The 23,712-nt window shown below is 41.9% G+C and overlaps 1 protein-coding gene across 6 annotated transcripts in view; it reads left to right on the forward strand.

The window, feature by feature from the left end:
- The window catches only part of atp2b4 (ATPase plasma membrane Ca2+ transporting 4), a 109,459-nt gene that overhangs the window by 44,788 nt on the left and 40,959 nt on the right, over positions 1-23,712 (forward strand). For all 6 annotated transcript variants that reach the window (XM_029114218.2, XM_010880880.5, XM_010880882.5 and 3 more), the window contains exons 3-6: positions 21,292-21,489; positions 21,643-21,900; positions 22,110-22,235; positions 22,564-22,689. In XM_029114218.2, coding sequence (XP_028970051.1) covers positions 21,292-21,489; positions 21,643-21,900; positions 22,110-22,235; positions 22,564-22,689 — 708 coding nt within the window. The remainder of the gene's footprint in view (positions 1-21,291; positions 21,490-21,642; positions 21,901-22,109; positions 22,236-22,563; positions 22,690-23,712) is intronic.

Here is a 23,712-nt window from a genome sequence, read left to right on the forward strand (position 1 = left end):
TTGTCATGGTGCTCGCTCAACCAGGAATCTGCCCAACTGGAAACATGATCCCTAGCTTTCTACCTCGACTGAAGGCAAACGTGTCCAAGAGGTCACTGGGCTCAGGCAACACAAGAGATTATTCACCTTGGCGGCTTATTGGTTACTGGACACATGCTGTAATGACTAGGCTATGTGCCGCCCATGAATGCAGATGTCGTTATCCTCACATGACATGTTGATTAATAATTCTCATTTTGATTTGTTAAATCCGTCTCTGTTCAGTACCATCAAAATAATAAGTCTTTCTTTGAATTCCTTAAACATGGGGTCCTGTGTAGCTTATTGGCGTGGGTCTTGGAATGCCAGGCTTGAGGTTTAGAGCAAATGTTGTGGTGATAATGAAAGTTTACACTTTGAGATGCAATATCAAACGCTCTCTGTGTTCTGTCTTTTCCTTGACCTGTTTTTCTTTATGAGCCGTATCCAAAAGGCATGGCGGCACCAAGCTGATACATTTGTTTTGGGCAACGTACATAGTGACGATTAGAGGAGAGTTCTGGCTCCAGAATGGTATCAGTGGAGTAGCGATCTGGTGGTGGCGTTTTGTGCCCTCCACCCTCACTCACTATGACTCTTAGGTTCTGGATCAGGAAGCTCACTTGGATAAACACATGAAAAAGTTTCACATGTGATGCAGTTGCTTGTATTATCTGAATAGAAACTGTAACAATGTAAAGACTTGGCAGCAGTCTTCCAGAGAACTCTATGGAGTCTGTAAATATAAGTGAAGAAATGTGAGATTAGCCTTGCATATATTCTCAACTATTTTAATGAATGAATCCATTGTTGGGAATCTTTCAAGGTCTGTGACTGGGGAAATATGTTGTGTTCTGTGGCGGTGGCTGATTTGATTGGTCAGACAGGGATCTCTTAGTACCAGCTCTGTTGCTGGGTCAATGAGCAGATATGCATTGTAGTAGACCATGTTTATGGGCTAAGCCACAGAGGAGGCAGCAACTAAAACCCTTGCCCCAGAGGTTTTCATCCATCTCATCTTAATTCATCTATTTTACTTTATCAAACAGAAAAAACACTAGAGAATCTGGACATGAGGTGGCTTTAAAAAAAAAAATTGGATCAGTTGTCTGCCAGGGAGTTCATTTGTTATATGGTACTTTAAGAGGAAAGGATTTCTAATGTTTTGTGTATACCAAGTTAAAGAGCCCATTGTCAACCTGTTGGCGTGTGGGCACTTTCAGACACGAGTGGTGAGACATACCGAGCATGCCCACTCTTACTAGGAACTGTGGGTGCGTGACAAGGACACTCAAAGCGTTTTGCCCTTTCAGTTGTTCTCACACACACACACACACACACACACACACACACACACAGAGCCTAGGGTCACATGTGTCAGTTGAAAGAGCGTGCTCATCTGTGATGGAGCTCCAACAGTTATAAGAAGGCATTCAGGCTGCTTCCCTGCCAACCAGGTACACCTCCTGTCCCCCTCTCTCCATTACCTGCTTCCGCTTGCTCTTCAAATACCAGTGAAATGCATTCTTTAAGCTGACACAGTGCTTACACACGTACCAAGCCTGAAGCGCAGTGATAGGCACAGGGCTAGAAACATTTCCCTAGAAAGGCAGTCGCCAGAGAAAAAACCTAGATAGGAATTGTCTGTTTGTATATAATTATAAAATGTAGTGTTGATGTATCTTTAAAAGTTGTAGCCATTTTCCAGCACAATTGCAGTACTCTTGGTTAGCTGTCGGATCTAATTACCACATAATCTGATGTTCAGGATCACAGTAGATTGGACACAGCAGCTGTCTGGTGAAGTTGCAGGGAGAATCAAATCTTGTGAACATACTTAAATATAATGGAGTGATGATTGATTACTTTTTATTGAAGATATTGTTCTTCAGTAATTCGTTTTATATGCTACCCAGATGAAGCCCTCCATGAAATTGAATAATAAAAAGGATACAAATGTATTTGTAGAGGAAACAAAGTTTAATTGTAACATACAAGAACTAGGGTTGGCTGTCTTGCTCATGGCCAGAACTACATATATGTGGCCTTTTGGACCACAGTCAGATGCCCTAACCACTGGGCTACCTTGCTGACCCAATATGTTTATTATTCTTAGGCAAAATGCTTTTAGCGACTCCAGCCAATATCTTGTCTGCCGTTTTCTAGTTGCTGACACCTACATAACCTTCAACCTTATCCCTACCACTCCACATTTGCTATGACCTACCTTTACATTTAAATTTCTTGTAAATTAGCAGACACTCTCATCCAACCCTAGTTCTTAGAGTAAGTGCACACATCTTAAAAGAGCCAGGTGAAACAACCACAGTTTATTTAGTTGAAAATAAGTTCTGAACCCCCCCCCCCCCCACCCCTCCCCCCAGAGGACAAGCAACATTCAGTGAGTCGTGACGCCCCTTGCCATAAGGTGCCAACTTTTAATGAATGTCTCTCCATGCCCTTGATGTCAGCTAATTAGCCACAGATTTGCATCGTTGTCAACCAACAAGATCAGAATCTGCATATGTATTTTCCACCACTCTCAGATGGAGTGGTTGTCAGATGACAGGGCAATGAAGAACGGAGACACAAACACACAACTTGTTCACTCTATAAACATTCCCTGCTACAGCAGATCCAATGCAGTACAGGGACATATACAGGAACGTACAGTCCTTTCTAAATAGTTTACCCAATATGGAGTTCACTGGGTATGTTTATGCCCCGTGTGGCCCAAGTGGGATTTGAACCCATGCGCCCTAAATTGGCAGTGCTCTCCACGTGATATGTAGAGTATCTGAAACATAGCCTGGTGCATTGCTCTCTGCTGAGGCAGTGCGTGTTCCCACAACGGAAGGAGAGTGGCTCTTATTTACTGTAATCCCAGGCTTCCCTTATTGCTGTGTGGATGTTAACAAGCCTTCAGCTGTTGGGTGACCAGTGCATCTTGTGATAGGGGATGACGTGGTGGCGGTGTGTGAAGGCGACCATCATCATGTGGCTGTGGGATTGCATGTTGCATGTTCATTAAATGTGGGCGTCTTTCAAAGCAGGAAGGCAAAAGAGGAAGAGAAACACCCTCTCGACACGGCAATTATCAGGAAGTTACTTTCATTTTGTGATTAGGATAAAAGGTCGAGAAAGATGAAAAGGGAGAGGAGAGAGATTGGGGGGAGAGAAAAAAAAGAAAAGAGGGAGACAAAGAGAAATGGAGGGAGGGAGGTGGAAAGAAAGGCAGAGAGAGAAAAAGAAACTTGGTCTCCCTCCATGGGATCTTGTGCCCCTGCTGCCGACCATGTGTTCAGGCTAGAGGTCAACGATTAGGATCTTTCATCTCCGATGTCGATACTCGATTAGTGGGAGACCAGAAATGCTGACACTGATTAACTGGCTGATGACGGAGGGAGGGAGGTGATAACAATACTGACTGAACGAAAAAATTAATTTAGTCAAAAGAAAAATGTAATGTTCAATATTTATAAATAATGTCCAACAGAATGCTAAAACGAAGGGCTTGGAGCTCAAGTAAAATTATAATCGGTGCCACGTGCATTACTGACAAAACCATTTAGTCTATGCTTCAGAGCTAATAACTTCATAGCTGACTAATTAATGACCAATAGGTTTTTGTGCCGAAAGGCGGGAGAGCAGTGCCCGGCTGCCCGCATATTTTTGCTACCAAACAGCACTTGCTTTATTTCTCCAGTTTTGCCTCACAAAAACAGAGTAGGCATACCTTCATATTCCTTAGATAATACACTTTAGAAATCAAGAATTGAGGCGTCTTTGCTTTAACAATACCTGAAGATATATTGAATCATTTTCATTTCTCATAGTTTGGGTTGCTACAGGCTTACAAGGCTTAATCAATAATAATAATTCCAATTAGATACTTAACATCTACTACAGACCGCTTGTTTATTCAGTGATTATGATATTAATGTAAATACTTTACAGCACCAAAGGTTCCAGCCTAATCTCTGAACTGTATAGTCTTGAAGACAGAAAACGCACATCGCAACATAAGCAGAATAAGCGCTGCTGGCAAAGGCATTAAAAGCACTGCTTGAATTAGGCTAATGAAGTGCTGAAGAACCTGCTAGATCAAGGGTGTGCAAACGAATGCCCGCGGGCCGGATTCGGCCCATTCCATCCAGTAGATAATAGAGTATTTTTGGGGAAGTAAAAAAAGAACTCACCAGCCTATTCTTATACATCTGAATTAAAATTATTTAGACATTATACTAGATCTACTGTATAAATGTTTTAATGATTGCACTTTTCTGGCCCGCAAATAATTTGTAGTTCGACAACTACAAAACAAATGGCCCTCCATTTCATTTCAAAATCCTGACGCCCCTCAATACCCAAAGGTTTGCACTATCCACTACCCCTCAGTTTATACTTCCTGCTCTGTATGAAATAAATTCACAGAAAAACTAGCTGCTGTACCATTGGCATAGGGGGGTGAGGCCGAGCCCAGGTGCAATATTTCCTTAACCCCCCCACCCATGTAGACCGATATACACACGCATGTGAAGCCAGTCCTGCGGTAGCCGTACACGCTTCTGATTATGATAATATAAACGCTTGATGCAAAATGAATAAAATACCTTTTGGTTACGCACATACTGTACATAATAATTGAATCAGTTTTGCTTCTGTAAAATCTTGTGGATACCTCGACCAGGGTTGCCAGATTTTACTCTCTACTCTTGCTCAAGTATTATAATTTTTTTTATAAATCGTACTCTTTACTCCGTTACATTTAATATTTTATCTACTCTTTCGTAACAATTTTGTCTTTGGTCGTTTGTCAAAAAATATTGAGTTTTTTCGTTTCGTGATTTGATTTGAGTTTGGGTGTTCCCTCCAGCTCCTTTAAATCTGCATCGGAGTGCGAGCACAGACGTAGCTAATTAGATGACGGACACCGACATGGAAAGTTGTCAGTTGGAGGACGTTGACGACGGAAATTCCAATCACTGGCCACAGTTCCATTTAAATTTGCAATAGGCTTTTTATTCCTAAAGACGCAACCATCCGTGTGCTTTCAAAAGCTCATCATCATAGCTCCGCAAGCACATAGAGGTAAGGTTAGCGAACAGGCTCACGCTAATTAGCCCAGTGTTGCCAACTTAGCGATTTAGCGACTTTTCAGACCCCCTTAGTGACTTATTTTCAAAAAAGCGATATTGGAGACTTGTTCGTACTCTTCTCTACGAGCAGCGGGTGCCGCCGTGGGCCCCTCCCCCATCTGAAAGCACTTACAGGCGGCCCAGTCCTCGCAAAGCAGTTCCTCCGAGCTGCAGTCAGAGCAGGAGATTAACTCCTCTGCGTCCAGACTGAAAATGAATCGCGCATACGGGAAGTCCCCGCTGGCTTTTCTCGCCCGTAATGTAAAATGTAAATGTTCTTTGTCTAAAATAAATCACTGCAGTTCTATTAATCCATGACCATGATGACATCTCCCCTTGTGTGTCGCTTTAAATGTTTAGTTTTTTTCTAGCCTTTTGATTTTGACCCCTTTTTGATTAGTTTTTTTGCTCAGGTGATTATTTCTTGTACATGGACAACATTTTTAAATACGCATGTATATTCTTTTCCCCAACGAGAGTTTTGTATGCTAAAAAAGAAAAAATAAATCCATTCATGATGCTAATGGGAAATTATGCAATTTAGGCGATGACGTCATTTCTAGCGACTTTTAGGACAGCCAATAGCGACTTTCCTTACTGAGGAGTTGGCAACACTGAATTAGCCAGCTAAATCATTTTATTATAGCTATCTTTTTTTTTAGATTCAACTTTTTAGTCATTGAACAAGTACAATTACAGTATAACGACATGTAATATACTAACGATAATGTTATATTCTAGCTAACCTACAATATATAATAAAACTTGTTAGTATATTTGTATTAGTGGTTCATTGGGCTTGACTTTATTATTTAGTAATGCACTTTAGTTAGCAGCCAATCTAGCTAGCTAGATTTTAGTTGAAAGCAATTGCTGCTAACCAGGTGTCTTTGTTGCAATGCAGTCAGTAGTTACACCCAAGACCAGACATTTTTGATTGACAAGATGTACTGAGCATTACTACACAAGATTAATATTTTTTTCCCCAGTAAAATGTATGATGGCCTTAATTTGCAAGAATCCTATATGCACCACAGATTAATAATAAAAATACAGTAATAAGTTTGTACTTTCTTAAATAATTTTTCCTTGTTGCTATGGCGTTATAATGTCTTGAACAAAATATGTAACTAGTACTCAAGTATGTTTTTGATCAAGTACTCTTTTTTTACTCTTACTTTTTTATGTTTTTTCAGGTGGTACTTCAACTTTTACTTGAGTACAGTTTAGGAAGAGTAACAGTACTTTTACTTCAGTACAGATTTTCAGTACTCTACCCACCCCTGGGCAACACTGACCAGTAGTGTGGCTAATAGCCACTCAGCTGACAGTTTGACACACTGACGCATGGACACGCACGCACACAAATACAAGCTAAGTACAGATTTGAGGCGTCTCAAGGTGATCAATGACACGTATTTCTGACAGAGATAAACCAGGGGTCACATTCAATCTTCCCGTGAAATGTGGCGTAATGTATTGACTGTTGCTGCCTTCTAGGTCTCATTTGTAAAACACTCTGGGTCACAAGGGGGTTTTTCTGGTTAAATAAAATTAACATTCTGGCTAATTGCCTGATTTGTTAGGAAGAAAAATTATAGAATTACATACTTGCACACTATATAGTACGCCAGATTAGTATGCAAGACAATTAGTATGTCTCAAACATAGAGGCTTCACCTGCTGCTTACACCCCCTATATACCCCATATTACTGACAAATTAGCTATTTCAACAGCCAGTGTCAAAAGCCATACAGTTCATAGAGGCTATTTGTGGTGGAAGTGAACATCATAAGAAACTTTAGGCAGTTTAACGCAATGCTTTTAATGGTGTTCAGCTAAATATTCAAATAGTACACTGCTCTCTGCTGCTCTCCTCGTAGATTGCTTTGTCTTAGTATGCCGACTTTGATCCTGATTTTTCTCTTCCTGTCTGTCACACTCTTTCTACGTTTTTCTCGCTGTCTCTCACTCTGTATAAACAGCAAGTTACATTCTAGTGCTTTTTGTTACATGAAAAATTACAGAAATAGCTTCACAGATGGTCTTTGTTCCACTACCTTCCAGTGCTATTTTTACCCATTAACTTTGATTAGTGTGAAGAATGATTGTCACCTGTTTGTTATTGTTGTACACTCATTTTGACAGGTTTATGACCCCCACTTCTCTATCTCTCTTCTTTCTATCTCTCTCATGCTCTCTCTCTTTCTCTCTCTCTGTTCTATCTCGCGCTCTCTCTCTCTGTGTTCTGTTTCTCTTGCGCTCTCTCTCTCTGTTCTATCTCTGTCTGTCTTAGCTGACATTCATTTCCATACTCTTTTGAGGGTTTGGTTGTGTAAACACTCCTCTTCCGTCAGACTCCCAGAATGCCTTGCAAAGCTCTTGTTGTCAGTCACCACGGGTAACGAGCCATCGAGCATGACTGGGATTCCACCAATCAGTATCAGAAATGCCTAAGCCCTCCAGCTCCTAGCTTGGACAGAGAGACAGATCTGATTGGCTCCCTATTGTGTAGCAGGAGATAGTTTACTACAAGACCTGAGGATAAATACTATGGGTTCCTCTCTATTACAGTAAGGCATGCACAGATGTAAAAATTATTGGCCAGTTTTATAGAAACATATTTCTTTTTAATCAGCTGAAGCATGGATTGCAAGCTGCTGGTAACCAGTAAAACTCCACACATTATTCCATTGCATAGTGAGATGATTTTTGGAAATATCTGATCCCGTAGGCTCAGTTACTATGTAATCAATGCAAAATGGACATGACCCCACCGTGGTCGAGCCGTTAATGGCTTGAAAAGTCAAACCTAGTACTGTCTTGCAACTGATTTTCAGTGGGTTGCCACTGGGTGTGTGTGGTGTGCGGGTTTCATTACTCAGTTTGAAAGCACGTCTTGTGGGTAGAAATGCTTTGAAATTCCCCCTGAACATTTGCGAAACCTAGCAGGAATACATAATGAGAACGTACATCATTTGGAATTTTTGGTTGTGACAGAATTTTCTTGGGACCCCCTTACAGTTATTTACCCTTGTTCTGACAGATATATTGACAGGCACCTTGTTCAATACTTTTTCTTTGTACAATAAGAACTGTGGTGAAAATTATTATTGTACAAAGTTATATATGGGCACAAAGAATTTGATCTAATGGACTTTTTCATTATCATGCTATACAAGTTTCTCTAACTAGTTTAGAGTTAGATGTTACTTCATATTAAAAGAAGGAGAGTAAAGAGATTCCCGTTTCAATTGCCATGGTGACAGGAACAAAGACACCTGAACAGATGTTTCATCCTGGTGTATGAGGTAGGCGAATAAAGATATAAACACATCTAGCTCAATTCAAATGAAAGTTAACAATTCTAGCCTGCGAAAATGTGAAATGAAAAAACTCAGTCTCCATCAGCGTTGACCACTATTATCTGTAACTTCCTATAGGATAAGATTGGAGTTATTAAAAAAATAAACAATGTTCTGTACATTTCTACCCCTCTGAGCCTGGGTTCTCTCTAGGTTTCTTCCTAAATTTTGGCATTCTTAGGGAGTTTTTCCTAGCCACTGAAATTCAACACTACTGTTGTTTGCTACTTGGGGTTTAAGGCCAGGTGTTTTGTAAAAGCACTTTGTGACATCTGCTGATGTAAAATGGCTTTTTAAATAAATTAGATTGAAAAATAAAATGTTGATTGATTTTATTGATAGCGCAGAACCTACAGAAAATGTTCCAATTGTGAGGAAAAGATAAGAATGTGCCAAATGCAAAGTAAAACCTAAAGAATAGCTTGTGACATGTATAGACACAGGTGTGTTTACTCTTCCAGCCTCATTTTCATACTTTTATTGTATTCAGGTGTCTGTTCTTTGTCTTAGCCCAAGCTCTTCTCCAACACATCCCATGACGCTTGTTTCTAACAAGTGTCCCACATTTGGGTATATTAATTCCTATTTGATTAAACTAAACAAACATTATTATTTTATAAGCTAATGCATGTTTCTTGACTGATAGTTTTACCCATTCCATGGCTAAGTGTTGTGTACAGGAATCGAATATTTATCTGCTTACCAATGAGTCAGTCACTATGTGTACTTTGTCCACCGCTTTTCCTACTAAACGGTCTTTGAACAAGGGAGTTTAGCAACCTTTGTCAATGGTCAATGGCCAGGAATGTCTCTGCCTTCCCAGTAAGTACAGTATCTATTCAAAATGTACTTAGTTACGGCTCACTGTATACTTTGTCTACAGTCATTCAGACTGAAAGGACTTTGAACAAGGGAGTTGGTAGCACTCTCCGTCAATGGTCACTGGCTAGGAATGTTCCTTACTTGTTATAGTCTTTTCTGACATATGTGGCACACATTAATCTGCTTCTCAATAGATGCCCTTAAGAGGTCAATGTTACTACACCATGGAAATGACTCTGAAATGGTAAGGTAATAATGAAACGTATGCATGTCATCCCACCAGTCCACTGCATTACAGCTAAAATGTACTTTGCTTACCACCACCGCTTCCTGTGTTAGCTATGCTACCAGCCCAAACAAACAAACAGGCAGTAGCAGTCACTTCATTTAAACCTTAAAAGAACAGCTTCTAAATATTATGCAGCAATAACTATGCATAACCTAATCACAAAAGGTTCTCTCAGCTAGAATGCGACATACAGAAAGCCAGGCTTGGACAATAAAGCTCTTTCCGAAGCCAGGGCAGTAAGCAATCCCTTTAAGAGGCTATCCAATTAATATTGCATGTTTTTGCTTCCTGAAAATACTTGCTTGGAAAGCTCCATGCCAGATAAATGAGGATAGTTCAGTAGGTTATGTAGTGTCTTTGGCTCCATTTGTTCCCCAGTCCTTTTCTTTGATTCGCTATTATGTTTCACCACAGACTGTAAACAGCAAGGCTCATTTCTAAAAGCAAAATGCTTAACCATATCCCCTGACAACCAGAATATCCTGTTTTGGGCAGTGGCAGAGGGTGGTAAGGAAGATAGTTTAATATAATGAACAAATGGTTCTCCAATAGAAATCCTCCAATCACACTTTTAGCTAACTAAGCCGCTGCACAACATGCGTCAATGATTCGATTCACTTATTTTTTTTAGGGGAGTGGTGTAGAACGTGTACGAATCGCGAATACTGCCCCCCCCCCCCCTTAAGAACGCCAACTAATAGAGGGAGCATGTTTCTCCTGGTTCCTGTCCTTATTGGCCTGTTCCAGTTTTCTCTCCTAACAGTGTTGAGGAAGGAGCTGGAGAATCAGAGAGCGAGTGATAGAAAACATGGGGGAAGTGATAGAGAGAGATGGACAGGGAGAGGAAGAGAGGGGAAGGAAAGACGGGAGATACTGAGGGATGAAGGGAGGATGATTGAGAGGGAATGAGGGATGTAAAGAGAGTAGAGTGAGAGGAGGAGGTAGAGCTGTATCAGGATACACAGCCATGTTGGCATGGAGAAGAAAAAATGATTAGAACCATGGGACTCTGTTCTTCTAAAACCTCCTCCATAATCCCACTTCTCAGAGAGGGAGTGGGAGAGAAGAAGACAGGGAAAGAGAGAAGACTTTCAACAGTGCAGGAAGCGATGTTGCTTCCAGACTTTTTGGGGGCCTAAGTGAGATTTGCTCAAGGGTCCCCATCCCTTTTTCTCCATTGTTCTAGTTAATTTCCTGGTAGTTAATTTCAATAAATGTTTGGGATTGCATTAGTTTAGCACCGTCACGACATCAAAACGTAATATGGACAGGTCAAAATGGGCATTTAACAGAAGAACATGAAGGTTCAGTGAAAAGGTGTAGAAGCAGGTGAACAGCGTAATGGCTTGATTACTGCAACATCTTTTCAATGTTTGCTCTGTTTGTGTCAAATTGCTGCCACTTTCTAACATCACAAATCCACCAGTAAGCATATAGTGAGACATGTAAGAGCCAAGTCTTGCATCTTGCTAATTTCAATATGTTGTATGCATTCCATTAAATTAGCACAATAAAAATAAATAATTGTCTACTCAATGATCTTTCCAGAGCCTAGTGAATAAGAAAGATGGAGTATCTATTCTGCTTAGATAAAAGCTCTGGCTTTGCCACTAGATGACACTAGAGAGCAGGATCCCTCTAATCTAACTGATATGTAAGTATGGGATAGCACCCGCGTCAGTGACTGACATAACAAATAAGCAATTATAGCAATTATGATCTAACTTTTTACATCTCAACTCTGACTTTTCTCAAAATGTCCCCTTCTCTTTATAACTCTAAATGTAGATCCTGTTTTTTTTCATGTTCGTGGTAGGAGTCCTCCTAGCGACCACGAGGCCCTACACACAGCACATAATCTGCATGTCGGAAGAGTCGGCCCTGGAAAGAGTAGAGGAATATCTAGAGAGGATATAGTTGCTTGCAAGAAGCACATTAGAGAGAGCAACAGGAAGAGAGTGAAAGAGAATAATTGCTGACAGCAAGAGACAGATGGATGGCAGGAGCTGTGTGTCACTTCAGCAGGGAGAGAAAGGGAACATGGAAAAGAGAGCATGAAGGGAAGGGGGGGGGGCATTGGTGTAGTGGAGAGAGTGAGAAAGGGATGGGTGGGACAGACTCTGATCTGTCTTGCTGTGTGTCCTGATGAGCTGCCATATGTAGTAGCACATTGAGGAACTCTGAGTAATCGACAGAGAAAGGCAGGCGGACGGACAGATAGAGAGGCAGGCGGACGGACGGAGAGAGAGGCAGGCGGACGGACGGAGAGAGAGGCAGGCGGACGGACGGAGAGAGAGGCAGGCGGACGGACGGAGAGAGAGGCAGGCGGACGGACGGAGAGAGAGGCAGGCGGACGGACGGAGAGAGAGGCAGGCGGACGGACGGAGAGAGAGGCAGGCGGACGGACGGAGAGAGGCAGGCGGACGGACGGAGAGAGAGGCAGGCGGACGGACAGAAAGGGAGTTTTAAAAAGTGAAAAATATAAGATGGGGCTCAGATGAGAGTAAGGGAGAACCAAAGGCGGAGAGAGAGAGATGGAGAGAAGAAAAAAAGGAGTGATAGAGAAGAAAGAAGGGGCTGAAGTTTATGCTGGAGAATAATCTGACTGTTTTTTGTTTTTTTTCTTCTAATGCCAGGGACAGTCTGACAACGTCATCTCTATACATTCATAACGCATTCCTTTGCAAATCTGCTGCCACTAGCAAGTGTCAAGAGAAAGCATGCGTTTGCACAAAATACGATGAGCAAATGAAAAGGGCCTGCTCAGTAACCCATCCAGTCATCAAATAAGTCCTATGAGATTAAATCCTGTTTGGCCGTTCTGCATGAGAAGAACTTTCTACCTCTATGCATGTTTTAGGGTTACCACATGCATTCTCGTACTCGGAAACAGGTTTCTACCATAAAGACACCATTGTGCTGCCTAATACAGCAGTAATATCTCACAGCCCAAGACTATTCATAAAGAACATTGGGTAATATGTCTTACAGCCCAGACCATTCATAAAGAACATTGGGTAATATGTCTTACAGCCCAGACTATTCATAAAGAACATTGGTAATATATTACAGCCTAGGACTATTCATAAAGAACATTGGTAATATCTTGCAGCCTAGGACTATTCATAAAGAACATTGGTAATATCTTGCAGCCTAGGACTATTCATAAAGAATATTGGTAATATCTTTTCACAACATGGACGTTTTTGCCCAGGCAACCTCACGCTATACATGGGGGGTTGCATCTAACCTGGCAAGCGGTCGCTTCCCCAAGTTTGTCTGTGTTCACAAGTGGCTTTAAAATCCCAGACTACTCATCATCCCACGATTCTTTTGCCTAAGGCAACTTCCAGTGGATGATTCACTGGCCCCTGTTATCATTGCGGCCATGTCATTATCCCACGGCGTTGCTAGACAAGGTTTGCCGTGTGAATATGTTTTTCCTGTCTGGATGTGGCAAGGGTCGATCACACCTCAGGTTCTTTCCATATTGCTTCCTCTCCTCTCTTTCCCCCTCCCTCATCCTCTCCCTGTGCACCTGCAATACTGCCCAGAGAAACCGAGGGGGGGGCTGGGGGGGGGGGGGTGACACAATGAAAAAGTGAAAGAGCAACTCTTCACATTCATCACAGTAACTAGAAGGCCGTTCTTACTGAACAGGCCTCGGGGTAGGCAGACGGTGTCCATGGAGAATACTCTGTCACTTCTGATAGCTCTCCATCTCCAGACTAGACTCCGATCCTGACAGATAGCCTAACAGAGACCACTTGGCAGTGCCAACTGATTTGGGAGTTTTTTTTTTTTCTTTTTATTCATTTGGCCACAGATGTTTGTTTTTGTCTCCACTCCATAAAAGTGGGAAAGGGGAGGGGAGAGGGGAAGAGGATACGCTATCTATAGTAAAAGGTTCCAGTATTCTTCAGTTAAATGTTAGTGTATTCTGTAGTTAAAGATTCCAGTATTCTTCAGTTAAATGTTAGTGTATTCTGTAGTTAAAGATTCCAGTAATCTCTACACTGTAAAAAATAAAATGAAAAATAAGAAAAGTAATAAAGCTATTGCGAAGTCAAAATAACAGATTGTATCTGGCCAAGTTAAATGAATGTGCGATTGTGATGGTCACATATGTGATGGATCATCATGGAAGGATATCATACCTGTCAGAAAAAATTATATTTAATAGACCATTGATTTCCACTGTTAGTCATTTCACTGACAAAAGCAGCCTATTGTGTTGCTTGCAGTTTGGCTCTGGTGCTAATTTTCCCAACCATGCCTGCTGATGCCGGTACAATGTACTTGTATTTGTAATCAGATGTACTGTTGAATCTAAGAAAATTAATCACAAGGGACATGACTAACCAATTTAATTGGATGGGCACAAATGTGAAGTTGACTTAAGTTTCTTTTGTTAGTTAGGATCAATACAATCATAGCAAAACAAATTGATCTCTGAAGTTTTTATTGCTCTCACTTCCTATTGGTGTCCTCCTCTTTTTGTCCTGCGTGCGTGCGTGTGTGTGTTTGTGTGTGTGTGTAAGTTAGCGTACCCTGGCAGAAATTGTGAAAAAAGTTTGGAAATATGACAGCAAAAAAGCTGTCTTTTATTTTAGGATAGTGATCATATGAAGCCATTTATTATCACAACTGTTTGTCTCCTTTTTAAATCATAATGATAACAGAAATCCCCCAAATGGCCCTGATCAAAAGTTTCCATACCCTTGAATGTTTGGGCTTACAGACACACAAGGTGACACACACAGGTTAAAATGGCAATTAAATGTGAATTTCCCACACCTGTGGCTTTTTAAATTGCAATTAGTGTATGTGCATAAATAGCCAATGAGTTTGTTAGCTCTCATGTTGATGCCCTGAGCAGGCTAGATACTGAGTCATGGGGAGCAGAAAATAACTCAAAAGACCTGCATAACAAGGTAATGGAACTTCATAAAGATGGAAAAGGATATTAATAGATATCCAAAGCCTTGCAAATGCCAGTCAGTCCTGTTCAGTAATTTATTAAGAAGTGGAAAATTTGGGGATCTCTTGATACCAAGTCAACGTCAGGTAGACCAAGAACATGTTCAGCCAAAACTGCCAGAAGAATTGTTCTGGATACCAAAATAAATCCACAGGCAACCTCAGGAGAAATACAGGCTGCTCTGGACAAGGACAGTATGGTTGTTTCAAGGTGCACAATACGACGATACTTGAACAAAAATGAGCTGCATGGTCGAGTTGCCAGAAAGAAGCCTTTACTGTGCCAATGCCACAAAAAAGCCTGGTTATAATATGCCCGACAACACCTTGTCATGCCTCACAGCTTCTGGCACACCTGTAATTTGGAGTGATGAGAACAAAATATAGCTTTATGGTCACAACCATAAGTGCTATGTTTGGAGAGGGGTCAACAAGGCCTATAGTGAAAAGAATACCATCCCCACAGTGAAGCATGGGTGTGGCTCACTGATGTTTTGGGGGTGTGTGAGCTCTAAAGGAACAGGGAATCTTGTGAACATTCATGGCAAGATGATTGCAGCATATTATCATAAAATACTGGCAGACAATTTGCATTCTTCTGCATGAAAGCTGCGCATGGGACGCTCTTGGACTTTCCAGCACGGAAATGACCATACCCACAAGGCCAAGTTGACCTTTCAGTAGTTACAACAGAAAAAGGTGAAGGTTCTGGAGTGGTCATCAATCAATCAATCAAAATGTATTTATAAAGCGCTTTTTACAACAGCAGTTGTCACAAAGTGCTTTACAGAGACACCCGGCCTTAAACCCCAAGGAGCAAACAACAGTAGTGTTGAATTTCAGTGGCTAGGAAAAACTCCCTAAGAAGGTCGAATTTTAGGAAGAAACCTAGAGAGGACCCAGGCTCAGAGGGGTGACCAGTCCTCTTCTGGCTGTGCCGGGTGAGATATTAAGAGTCCAATTGGAATAATAAATAAATTTCTCTTGGCTAAATCCAGAGTATATTTGATTTTAGACTAGGTCAGAAGTATGACCAGGTGGACAAGGACAGGAACAGCAACGGTCCCCCCCAAACCAGGTAATCCGCAGGTGTGGACCAGGACCTCATCTCCTTCTAAAATTTAAAATTGGAGGAAACTGAGAAAAGTTAGTAGTACATCCCTCATGTCCCCCAGCACAATAATATAGCAGCGTAACACCTTGGAAACTGAGACGGGGGGGGTCCGGTGACACTGTGGCCCTACCCGGGGGAGGCCCCGGACAGGGCCCAACAGCCAGGAAATCAATCCAACCACATTGCCAGGCATCAACCAAAGGGACACCCACCAACCGCAACCCCCCTGAATGAGGGCCGAGTATTGCTAGTAGCGTACAGCCCAACTGCACAAGTGCGCAATAGAGAGTCAACAACAAGCCAGTGACTCTTCCCCCGAAGGGCATTGGAGGGAGGGCATCCCAGTGGCGACGAGAGCCCACCTGGCAAGACAGCAAGGGTGGACAGTATCAAGCCTACTGGTCACCTTCACGCCCCCGGGCCAGGCTACACCTAATTATAAACCGTGCTGTAGAGATGAGTTTTTAGTAGACACTTGAAAGTTTGCACTGAGTTTGCATTTCTAACCTTAATTGGCAGATCATTCCACAGGAGTGGAGCTCTATGAGAAAAGGCCCTGCCGCCAATTGTTTGTTTAGAAATTCTAGGTACAATTAAAAGGCCTGCGTCTTGCGATCTAAGGTTACGTGTAGGTATATATGGCTGGATCATTTCAGCAAGGTAAGTAGGAGCAAGTCCATGTATTGATTTATAGGTTAAGAGTAAAACCTTAAAATCAGCCCTAACCCTAACAGGCAGCCAATGTAAGGATGCCAGGACAGGAGTAATCTGTTCAAATTTTTTTGTTCTAGTTAGGATTCTAGCAGCTGTGTGCAGCACTAATTGAAGTTTATTTATTAATTTGTCTGGATAACCAGAGATAAGAGCATTGCAGTAATCTAATCTAGAAGTAACGAAAGCATGGATTAATTTTTCTGCATCAGTTTTTGATAGGAAGTTTCTAATTTTTGCGATGTTTCGAAGATGAAAATAAGCAACTCTTGAGACATATTTTATATGTTCTTCAAAGGAGAGGTCAGGGTCAAGGGTAACGCCAAGGTTTTTTACAGTTTTTTGGGATACTACCATGCAGCCGTCGAGGTTCACAGTGAGATCTGCTAACAACGCTCTTTGTTTTTTGGGTCCTAAAAGGAACATTTCTGTTTTATTTGAGTTTAAGAGCAAGAAATTCTCTGTCATCCACTTCCTAATATCTGAAACGCATGCTTCCAAAATAACTAATTTAGGGGCTTCTCCATGCTTCATTGAAATATATAACTGTGTGTCATCAGCATAACAGTGAAAGTTAATATTGTGATTTCGGATTACATCGCCCAGAGGGAGCATGTATAGTGAGAAAAGTAATGGGCCCAGAACCGAGCCTTGAGGAACTCCAAAGCATACCTTTGACTTGTCAGAGGATATGCCATCCACACTAACGAACTGATATCTTTCAGATAAATAAATAAGATTTAAACCAGGCTAGAACATGTCCACGTAGCCCAATATTGGTTTCCAGTCTCTCTAAGAGAAGGGAGTGATCAATAGTGTCAAAAGCAGCACTAAGATCAAGAAGCAACAGGACGATGCGGAACCTTTGTCTGAGGCCATTAGAAGGTCATTTGTTACCTTCACGAGTGCAGTCTCAGTACTATGATGGGTTCTAAAACCAGACTGGAATATTTCATAAATGTTTTTTGTCTTTAGGAAGGCATTCAGTTGTTGGGAAACACATTTTTCTAAGATTTTTGAGAGGAACGGGAGGTTCGATATTGGCCTATAATTGTTTAATATGTCGGGATCTAGATTAGATTTTTTTAGAAGAGGCTTAATTTCCGCAATTTTTAGTGAGTTTGGTACGCATCCGGAGGAAAGGGAGCAATTTATTATGTTCAGCATTGGCTGACCTAGCACAGGAAATAACTCCTTAAGTAATTTTGTAGGAATCGGGTCTAGCTGAGAGTTTGTGGGTTTAGAACTCATTACAAATTTTGTAAATGTGTCGAGCGATACGGTATCAAAAAACTCAAGTGTCCCCATTGACACCTGATCAGGGAGGCTCCGGAAATTTTCCGGACAACCGAGATTTTTAGGACCATAACTATTTAGGGATTCAGTTATTTGTTTTCTAATGGTGACGATCTTTTCATCAAAGTAGTTCATGTATTCATTACAACTAAAGTGAAGACCCACTTCACATGCTAAGCTTTGCTTTTTTGTTAACTTTGCAACTGTATCAAAGAGAAATTTTGGATTGTTTTTGTTCGCCTCAATCAGGTTGGAGAAATAAGCTGATCGAGCAGACGTGAGTGATTTTCGGTATTGTACTGTACTGTCTATCCAGGCTAGTCTAAATACTTCCAACTTGGTGGAGCGCCACTTTCGCTCCAATTTTCTGGAGGCTTGCTTAAGTGCTCTAGTATTGTCGGTGTACCAAGGAGCAAGTTTCTTGTTGCGTATTTCTTTAGTTTTTAGTGGTGCAACTATGTCTAATGTATTTCGCAGTATTGAGTTTAGATCCTCGATTTGATCGTTTACAGATTTATTTACTCTGTCATTTAAGAGCGAACTAGTAAGAATATCAAGGAATTTATTTGTAATCCGAGAATTTATAGTACGGCTTTTGAAACTCATTGTTTGGGGGGCAAGTGAATTTCTTGTTTTAACGGTAAATGTAATAAGACAGTGATCCGATAATCCAGGATTTTGGGGGTAAATTATTAGATCTACAATATCTATTTCTCGTGACAGGACTAAATCTAAGGTATGATTGCGGCAATGTGTTGGACCTGAGACATGTTGGATGAAACCCATTGAGTCGATTATGGCTTGAAAGGCTTTTTGAAGAGGATCATGGGGGTTTTCCATATGGATATTGAAATCGCCAAAAATTAGAATACTATCTGCCATGACTACAAGGTTAGACAAGAATTCTGGAAACTCATTGAGGAACAATGTGTTCCTCAATGAACACATTGAGGTAGCATTAAATAGTAGCTATGTAAAATCACAGTCTCCTGACCTTAATATCATCAAGCCACTCTGGGGAGATCTCAAACGTGCGGTTCATGCAAGACCAAAGACTTTGCTTGACTTGAAAGCATTTTGCCAAGACGAATGGGTAGCTATACCACCTGCAAGAATTTGGGGCCTCATAAACAACTATTACAAAAGACTGCACGCTGTCATTGATGCTAAAGGGGGCGATACACAATATTAAGAACTAAGGGTATGTAGACTTTTGAACAGGGGTCATTTCATTTTTTTCTTTGTTGTCATGCTTTATTTTATGATTGTGCCATTCTGTAATAACCTGCAGTTGAAATTAATCCCATAAGAAATTTAAGTTTTCCCTGCTCACTCATGTATTCTTTAAAAATAAAGTATTACCTATTCTCCAAGTGTTTGCAAACTTTTGAGCACGTGTGTGTGTGTGTGTATACACACACACACACACACACACACACACACACACACACAGAGAGATATATATCTCTATCTATCTCTCTAGCATTTACTAAATTACACTGATTGGCCTGAAGGGAGAGCTATAGTAATTAACTAAAATGCGTTAGTCACACACAATATCTCAATTGACCCAAGGCTGGACATCATTCATGGTGGACACATTTTTAGTTTTTTTGTTGCCTTGTTGTGGATCTACTTACCAGTTCTACACCAGTTTGCATAACGCATTGATGTCTAGCCATGCCAGGAATTAATCCATTACGGAGTAGACACGGCATCCATTAGCATATCAAGCTCTCTCAGCATTGTATTTGGTACGTTTTAATACGTTTAATTCGTTTTAATACCAGTTCCGTCGATGAGCTCCGCAAGGCAACCGTGTACTGCATATATACACAGGCAATGATTGAATGGATGAGTGAGAGTGATTGAATCCTGGGCAATCACTTTAATAATGACTAAACCAAAAGCATCATTGGTTAACCGTCTAACCCTTCCAACAGTTCATCCCAGAGGAAAGGAAACCGTTAGAAATGGCTTGGTTCCACATGAAGCCTTATTATCGATGGGCCCTGGTCAAAAGTCTGTACTGCTCAGGGAAGTTGATGCCGTTTGGGACACATTTGAGACGTTTAGCATCCTTGTAATCGTTGCAAATGCCTTTTGGCTTCTCATTGACTGACCTATATTTCTGCGGTTTTATTATTCCGTTTTTGACCGATATTATGAATCGTAAAAAAAAATCGGACTCGTACTTCATAGGAAAATAACAGTTAATGTTTGTTTGAAGAAAGACCCAAAAACGTTACTGTGTTCATTGGCCCACGGTTTGTGTTGTTTTGTCAAACTGAAATCAAAGTCTTTGTCAGTGATTTTCTAGCAGATTGTGTCCTCAGCAGGAGGCTTGACTCTGGGGTGTGGATGGTGGTGCATACTGCCATCTCTACTCTCAGATAATGAAAGGCTAATGTAGATGTCTGGCTATGAAGCAGCTTTATGGTTCTCTGTTTGGTTCTCTGATAAAGAAAAGCTAATGTAGATATCTGACTATGAAGCAGCTTTACGGTTCTGTTTGCTTCTCTCAGATAATGAAAGGCTAATGTAGATGTCTCACTATAAAGCAGCTTAACGGTCCTCTGTTTAGTCCTCTGTTTGGTTCTCTGTGATAATGAAAGGCTGATGTAGACAACCGAGGTCTATAGAGCGCTATATAAGGCGACGTCTAACATCTATTGTGAGATTTATTAATCTGTCATTGTTTTAAAGGCATTAAATGAAAGCTTTCTTTAAAGCTACTTGAGATTGCAGTCATATCAATCATTTTATAATTGTCATAGAATTGTAGTGTTCTCTCAGATAATCATGTGTCACTTTCATGCTTCTGGTCCACCTTCAGTTGGTTGGTGTCCCTTTGGTTTATGCTTGGCAATGTGGGTGGATCCAGTGTCACTGGACCCCTCGTCTCAGCCCCAAGGTTTTACACTGCTAAATTATTGTGCCAGGGGAGTAGGGTCAGTTCTCCTTCTCCACTGTAAATCATTGTAAATCTAAGGAATGCACACTCAAAATGTTCCTTGTCTCCTGCCCCATTTAAACTTAGGAGGAAATTAGGTCTTGGCCCACACCTCCCGAGTACCAGGCTCAAAAGGCTCATTGCTGGCCCTGCCCAAAGTCGTCCTGCTCACTTACATGCATTCATTAATTATTACAACTTATACTTTTAAAATGTTCACCTGGGACAGCCAGAAGAAGACTGGTCGCCCCTCCGAGCCTGGTTCCTCTCTAGATTTCTTCCTAAATTTCATCACCTTTTAGGGGAGTTTTTCCTAGCCACTGTGCTTCAACACTGTTGTTGCTTGCTCCTTAGGGTTTCAGGCTGGGTGTTTTGTAAAAGCACTTTGTAACAACTGCTGATGGAAAAAAAGGGCTTTATTAATACATTTGATTGATTGCACAATTTGCAGTTGTACAAGACTTTCTACCAGTTTCCAGCCTCTGCCAGTTTTCTTTTTAGAGGTTTTTTCTGTGTCCCACGTAGGCCCATCTAATCGGGAACAATGAATGCATTTTTGCCATCAGTATTAATTTTCTTCTCTCTGCTATCCTTCTCCTCTCAGGCCTGTCTGGTAACCCAGTGGATTTGGAGAAGCGTCATGCAGCGTTTGGGAAGAACTTCATCCCTCCCAAGCAGCCGAAGTCCTTCCTGGCACTGGTTTGGGAGGCTCTGCAGGATGTTACACTCATCATCCTGGAGATTGCTGCCATCATCTCCCTGGGCCTGTCCTTCTATCACCCCCCTGGGGGGGATAGCGACAGTGAGTAGCGCCCCTTACCCAGTGCTGTTAGGACCTGCGGTGATGACTTAGGCATGAAGGGAAGGATTAGGGTTTGCATACATTTTGTTTCAACCGTTTCTGTTTTTTTTTTCCATTGACCCGTGTTGTGGCCTTGTGTTCTGCTTTCCCAAGTGTGCGGTGAAACCGCATCGGGGGTGGAGGACGAGGGCGAGGCGCAGGCGGGCTGGATAGAGGGGGCGGCCATCTTGTTTTCCGTGGCAATCGTTGTCTTGGTGACGGCGTTCAATGACTGGAGCAAAGAGAAGCAGTTCCGTGGGCTGCAGAGCCGCATCGAGCAGGAGCAGAAGTTCACAGTCATCCGCAAGGGCCAGGTCATCCAGATACCGGTCGCTGAACTGGTGACGGGAGACATCGCCCAGATCAAATACGGTAAGACATGGTTTAGATGAAAACACGGCAAAACATCACCCAGATAAAACACGGTAAGCGATAGCACCTGAATGAAACGCGCCATGACGTGCCTCAGCCAGGAATGTCATGGACCTTATCATGAGGCGAGATGTAGACCTAATGAATGGCAGAACGGAAGATAGTGAGACAAAATCATTGGAAATCAAAATCATATATTTGTTTTCTAGGTGACTTGCTGCCAGCGGATGGTATCCTGATCCAGGGCAATGACCTGAAAATCGACGAAAGCTCTCTGACTGGTGAATCTGATCAAGTCAGGAAGTCGCTGGAGAAGGACCCTATGCTGCTGTCCGGTGAGAGTGCCTGTTCATAATATCACTATAATCAAACGTTATATCCCAGTCGAGGCTTGTATTGTCATAATTAAAGATGCTTCACATAGTATATTGAGATGCCACTAAGATGACATACAGAGAATTACAGTCATTCATACATACAGCACAGTCATTCACTTATACAACACAGTAAATTATACATATCCCGCAGTCATTCACGCACACGGCACGGTCATTCACGCACACGGCACGGTCATTCACACGCGCGGCACGGTCATTCACACATGTAATGACGTTTCAGTCTGTATCCTCTCTGTCTTTATATAAAGTTTCTTCTTTCCTCCAGGCACCCATGTCATGGAAGGTTCGGGCAGAATGGTAGTTTCTGCGGTGGGTCTGAACTCCCAGACAGGAATCATTTTCACTCTGCTGGGGGCGGGAGACAATGAAGAGGAGAAGAAGGTCAAGAAAGGTGAGAGTAGGGGCGGAAAAAAAGACAAACTCAAATCACCATGGTAACGGTTGACAGAGATTCGACTGGCTTTTCCCATGCTGGCTCCTGGCTATCTGTGTCTATCTGCTGAGCTCTCTTTGTTTTTCTACATGGGCCCTCTGTTTGCTGCTTCACTAAGGTAAGATACAAGTGGAAGGACAGGTGACGCTGGAATGATTTGGAGGAGGATGGGAAAGTAATGATAGGTTCTACTCTGGAGGCCAGAGGTTCTGTTCAGAACACTCACGGTCCAAACGCTCACAGGCATTGCTGTCCTATCCCTTTTTTGCTAATGAATCTTCCAAAGTTAGTTTTTTTTTTTAAATTTCTTTTCCATTTTATTTTTCCATCCGAAGGCCTTTCTAGACCACTCCTTCCCAGACATGGTTCTGTTCGTGGATGATTGGGTGGCCGTTCTATGTCCGTGCAGCAGACCCACTATCAGAGCAAAACAGACAAATGAAAGCGACTCCCCCTCCACTCTTTTCATCCCTCCCTTCCTTCTGTATCATTCTAACTGAACTGGAACAATATGGTCGGCGCGAACGTGCATCCTTCATCCATGAATATATGACATCAACAGGCAGTGGGAAGAGTTAAAGGGGCGACATCAGTGTGTGCTCTGCTCCCCGTCCAGAGGGACCTGATGTGGTGAACAGGCAGAACTAAAGCCTCTAAGTACAGCCCTATCTAGCTAGTGGGTCTCTGATGAGCTTGTGTTCCATACTAACACTTACTGTGTCTCCTTTCTGTTTGGTAAGGGTGTTTTTTTTTTTGCTGAGATTTCAGTTCTTCAGGCATTCATTCTAAAGGGGCTGAACGGGCCATATCAGAGGAGGGAGCTGCAAGGCAGTGATTCATTTCAATTGGCTCCTTTAGTCATCTCTGAGTCAGGCTGCCGTTTCATTGGCTCATGAAGCTGCAGAGCTCGGCTTTCATGATCCTAATGTTATGGGTTCATTAGAGAGTGGATCAGAGCAAGTGAAGGTTCAAAAGACAGAC

This window comes from Esox lucius, chromosome 17 (assembly GCF_011004845.1).
Source record: "Esox lucius isolate fEsoLuc1 chromosome 17, fEsoLuc1.pri, whole genome shotgun sequence".
Classification (NCBI taxonomy): domain Eukaryota; kingdom Metazoa; phylum Chordata; class Actinopteri; order Esociformes; family Esocidae; genus Esox; species Esox lucius.